General features: G+C 38.8%; 1 protein-coding gene across 1 annotated transcript; it reads right to left on the bottom strand.

Moving 5' to 3' along the window:
* Positions 1–325: 325 nt before the first annotated feature.
* On the bottom strand, positions 326–5,432 carry LOC112416632 (uncharacterized). The gene is made up of 3 exons (XM_024770913.1): positions 4,640–5,432; positions 1,560–2,429; positions 326–1,452 (listed from the first exon to the last, which is right to left on the bottom strand). The coding sequence occupies exons 1-3, from the start codon at positions 5,430–5,432 to the stop codon at positions 326–328; spliced, it is 2,790 nt and encodes a 929-aa protein (XP_024626681.1).
* Positions 5,433–5,771: the final 339 nt, after the last annotated feature.

Below are 5,771 nucleotides of genomic sequence, written 5' to 3'. Positions count from 1 at the left end.
AAACAGAAAGAAACAAAAAAATTAAAGGTTTGTTTAGCGTTTCACCGTATTTAATGACTATTTTTACATTTCGTTTATACTTCACTGTTAAAGGTTCATTCGTTTGTTTATTCCTTACTTCAATAAATTTGTAAATTTTCAACCAAAGTCCTCCTTTTGTTAAAAAATTGATTTTTTATTCTAAATATTGGAAATTAGTTAGACTTGAAAGTGATAAATCTGCAAAATAATGATAGAAGAATTAGTTAGGCTTGAAAGTGGTAAATCTGCAAAATGACGATACATCAAGGCCAAAAAGAGCCATAAATCAAAAATCAAACAGACATTACAAGACAGTCTGTAAACAATGTAAAGGGTTTTGTCTCCAAAAGGAATATTCAAAATTAAACATGATGAAATTTGCTTTCAACCACCAATAAGTCCGAAGTTTAACCCTTTCAGAAAGAGCTTCGAGATGTTCATGTTGGTTCTGAAAAATCCTCCTATTTCGATCTTTCCAAATAACGAATAAGACCGAAATCCAAATAATAGTAAAAGCTGACGTAGACTTCTTGGAGAACCCTCCAAGTGCACAAAACTGATGAGTATGTGAAAATAAAGTGCCATGAAACACAGTAACAATACCAAACCAATTCGATATCAAAAGCCATAACCGGCCATAATGATCACATTGGAAAAACAAATGGTCTCTTTCCTCCTCCTTACCACACAAAGCCGCACAAGCCACATTAGAAACCTCAAGAACGTTTCTCTTGCGCAGATTATCCTTTGTTGCAAGTCTATTCAGAAAAAGACGCCATACAAAAATATTAACCTTCAATGGGACTGGTTTAAGCCATAAAAATTGAGTAAACTCTGCAGTGATATTGAAGTCCACCGCCGTTAAATAAGCATAGGCTGAATGCACCGTGTAGGTTTGAGACGAATGGAGTCTCCACACCCACCTATCAGTCAAATCATCCTGCAAAACAAAGTTAGCCAATCTCACAACACACTCCCCCACCAACTCTTCCTCCCAAGCAAATAAACGCCTCCTCCACCTCCACGCTCCCCCATCAACCCCCCACCCTAACAAAAACATCTCCCTCACCGTAACCTCTCGAAATTCCGACAACCCAAAAAGTCTAGAAAAAGACACTGCTAACGGAACATCAAGCAACCAAGGATCCTCCCAAAACGTGGTTGTACACCCATCTCCAACCTTCCTAACAATATTATCCAACAACCAAGTAGCATCCACCAACCCCACACCTGATCGAATATGGTTTAAATGACGCCACCATATCGACCCGACTCCCTCACAAAACCACACCCTCCCTCCAACCTCTCCGTACTTCGCGCGTAACACGACATTCCACAAACTCTCCCTATCCTCCAACACCCTCCACACCCATTTCCCCAACAAAGAAATATTGAACTCCTTCAACCTTTTCACCCCCAAACCTCCATTCTCTTTTTTCAAACAAATATTATCCCATTTAATCCAAGAGAGTTTCCTAAAATCCTCACCACCACCCCAAAAAAATTAATAAAAATAGAGTCAAGAGAAGAAATAATACCTGAGGGAGCTTTGAAGAAAGAAAGGTAATAAACCGGAATAGACGACAGAACAGACTTAAGCAAGACCAGCCGACCACCCAAAGATAAATTTTTATATTTCCACCCTGATAACCGACTACGTATCCTTTCCACCAACGGGTACCAAAACTGAATTTTCCTCGGATCTCCACCAATGGGCAGCCCTAAATAGAGAAAAGGGAGCCGACCATGTTTACAATGCATTACCACCGCCGCCTCATGAAGCCAAGAATCATTAACATTTACTCCAAATAGCATGCTTTTGTGAAAATTAACTTTCAACCCTGAAACGGCTTCAAATAACAACAACACTGCCTTCATGGCCCGAACATTAGCCCACGACTTAACACCAATCAGTAACGTGTCGTCAGCAAACTGAAGATGGGACACCGACACAGAAACCTGCGCCCCCACACTGTATGGAGTAAAAATATTATTTGTAACCACCGTTGACATCATAACATGAAGGCCTTCTGCTGCTAACAAAAACAAAAATGGGGAAAGAGGATCCCCTTGCCGGAGACCTCTCTCGAAATGAAACTCATCCGTCGGGCACCCATTAACTAGCACGGAAGCGGTTGCCGTTGTAACACATTCCATTATCCAAACTCGCCACACCCTTGGAAAATTCATTTTGACCATAACCTCCTCTAGATAACCCCAATCGACTGAATCATAGGCTTTCTCAAAATCCACCTTAAACATAAGTAAGTCTTTCTTTTGACACTTCGCATCATCAACTAACTCATTAGCAATCAAAATCCCATCAAGAATTTGTCTACCCTTTATAAAAGCGGACTGAGAACCAGACACCACATTTCCCACCACCCTTCTCAATCTATTCGCCAAAACTTTGGCAATATACATATATACAAATTTCTTAAACATTTATCAGAGTAAAAACCATAAACGGGATATCACATAGAAACGTAATCCAAAAACAGTTAAATAATAATTTAACTTTCACATAATATCTTAACATAGCAGCGGAATATTAGTTCAGAAATCATAAATCAGTTTGGCACGCAGGCCCCAACAAAGTATCTCAAAAGAGTTAATCAAAACAGAAATTATCATAGCAGTTCACGTAAAAGAATGAAGCATGTTATAGCATATAACCCCATCCCGTTACGTATCAGAGCGACCTAGACGACACAGAGAAGGCAAGGCCACTCACGACGGCAACTGCACACTAAGCACGATCACCTGCAAGTTACCCATACGAAGGGCAACATTTTCAAGCAGAAGGGGTGAGATTTAATAACAAAATAACATTAATCAATGTAATTGCGAATCATAAATTAACATCATAATCATTTCTTTAACAACATTGAATAATTGTTAAACAGTTATCGCGTAATCATATATCCAATTATCATGAACAACATAACATAATTGATAAACACTTATCACGTAATCACATATTCAATCATTATCAACAAGACATCTTAATCATGACAATGTGACAATGCTCTTAGACTCCTTATATGCATGTGGTACCAATCGTCATCATAAGTATTAATATACTTTAATCGTGCGGAGGACAAAGCTCCTATAAAACGTGCGGAGGACAAAGCTCCTAATAAACGTGGTGAGGACTAAGCTCAATGATATGCTATGCATGGACTCTTAACAACAAAACACCGTAATCAACATATCAACATGCATCCAATAATTTGGAGCTAAACTTCATCATATACCATATGCACTTAGTTAAATAACGGAAGCAGCATAAACAAGTCACATAACAAGATGATATCATTATATCAACAGCAAATCATTTGCATCATAATTAACTTTCATATCTTACATGATTGTACAATACATTAATCATGCTCAATTAACGACAACATGTCTTAAAGGCTTTACAGATCGCATTAAACGTCATCACTAGGTTTCATTATCAATTAGGGGTTCACTCTTGATCAACACGTGCGACACAGATCGCACAAACACTCAAGCATCTAAATTCTGGTTGTGCTCGCGAGGCGAGAGTTCTTACTCGCCATGGCGAGTACCACTCATCTTCCAAACTAGTGTTGTTCTGAGTTCAATCTGATCCTACATTCATTCCTAATCAATACTAGGTATGTTCAGGCACTCTAAGGCATCCAAGGTCCAACTAAAAAGGTCGAAACACAAAATATGACATGCTCTCTACCTAAGCTCGCGAGGCGAGGAAGGGTTGTTCGCCGTGGCGAGCGATGCCAGAAACGCTCGCGAGGCGAAAGGAAAGGGCTCGCGAGGCGAGCGATGAAGTTCATCACTCGCGAGGCGAGATTCATAGCTCGCTGTGGCGAGCGATGAATGTCGCTACGGCCAGGTTTCCTAAAATCACAAAAATCCGTCGATCCACATGGTTCTAAGCTTGTTTTTGATTCCAAAGTTCGTCCTAAACATTATCTAAGGTCTAGGAACACTTTCTACATCAATTAAACCAATTCTCACCGTTTGATCATCAATTCTAAGGTTTTGACCTAGTTTTCGTTTTCTCCAATTAATCCTAATTCTTGCTAATTAATCATCAGAATTACAACAACTAATATTACTGAGTTATTAGTCTCACCCTTACCTTAAATTTGCAGAAGAATCGCAGCCCTCTTGGTCTCTTGCTCCTCTCTAAGCTTTTTCTCCCTTTTTTCCAAAAGTTTTCACGTACAATCAGTTTTTCTAAAAATTAGGTCTTCCCTATTTATATCTTTTCTTATTTACTTATCTTATCTCACTTTCTCCCCTAAAACTATCTAAAATATCAAAACAGCCCTCAACTAAATATTTTATATTATTTTCAAATCTTTATTTTATTTAACAATAAAAAAATTCTCATATCCTTATCAAATCTTCCAAAACTCATAGCTTATCACGTCATCGATCAAATCATCGCAAATCATCAAAACATATCAAAATCATGCATATATTATATAATTATAATATAATCACCTAAACTCGATTAAATAAACGATTAAACGAAAGTGGGCGTTACAATAGAACTCTGCAAAAAAATTCAGCAAGTCGACCTTCAATATCTCCCAAAATTCTTTAAAAAATCCCAAGTGAATACCATCCGGTCCAGGGCTTTTGAAACTATCACAATCCCACACCGCTGCCTTAATCTCCTCCATCAAAAAGGGTTTAACAAGATCAGCCCCTTCCGTACCTGATAAAGACTTAAACACCAGTCCGCCAATGTCTGGCCGCACCTGTGTGTTTCGCTTGAAGTGATTTTGAAAATGTTGAAAGACAGTTTGCCGCACAGGTTCCACACCCTCAATACTAACTCCATCAACCAACACAGAAATAATAGAATTCACCCTCTTACGGGAAGCCATAATACCATGAAAAAATTTAGAGTTAGCGTCACCTGCTTTTAACCAGTTAACCCTAGACTTCTGCCACTGCATACTTGTTTGGAGTTTCGAATAAGCCAGAATGTCAGCCGAGAGCATGTGGATTTCGGCTACCTCCTGGTCACCCAAGGAATTATTCTCACCAAGAGCGTCCAACACAGCCATACGATCCTGAGCTTCCTGAATTTTACTATCAATGTTAAGAGTATGATTCAAATGCCAACTCCGCAAGCAGTGTTTTAACTCTTTTAATTTTTCTTTCAGAATAAAACCCCTCCAACCTTGCACCTGAATCGAGTGCCATTTTTCTTTAACAAAATCACCATAACCTGGAATATCCGACCAACATTGCAACATTCTAAGAGGTTTAGGCCCCCAATTATCATCATCAATAGTTAAAAGAAGAGGACAATGATCCGACAAACTTCTGGAGAGAGCCATTTGAATACAATTAGGAAACATAGACACCCATGCTTCCGATAATAGGAAACGATCAAGACGGCTCATGGACACACCATCTCCACGATACCAGGTAAAATTACGACCTCACAGAGGTAAATCAATAAGAAAATTACCGTCAATGAACTGATTAAAAGGAGCATAATCACCATAAGAAGAATTATCCGCTCGCCCTCTTCTTTCTTCACTAGACCGAACGACATTAAAATCACCAAGAATACACCAAGCAGCTTCATCATGTACCTGAATCAAATTAGATAACACATCCCACAAATCTTGCCGCCCCCTATTGTCACAAGGGGCATAGGTATTAGCCAAACAAAACAATTCACTATTTTTTAAGAACCTCCCTTTAACAATCAAACAATTAACAATATTCACCGTCAC

Source organism: Medicago truncatula, chromosome 7, assembly GCF_003473485.1.
Source record: "Medicago truncatula cultivar Jemalong A17 chromosome 7, MtrunA17r5.0-ANR, whole genome shotgun sequence".
Classification (NCBI taxonomy): Eukaryota; Viridiplantae; Streptophyta; class Magnoliopsida; order Fabales; family Fabaceae; genus Medicago; species Medicago truncatula.
This window is presented reverse-complemented; position numbering and strand designations above follow the sequence as displayed.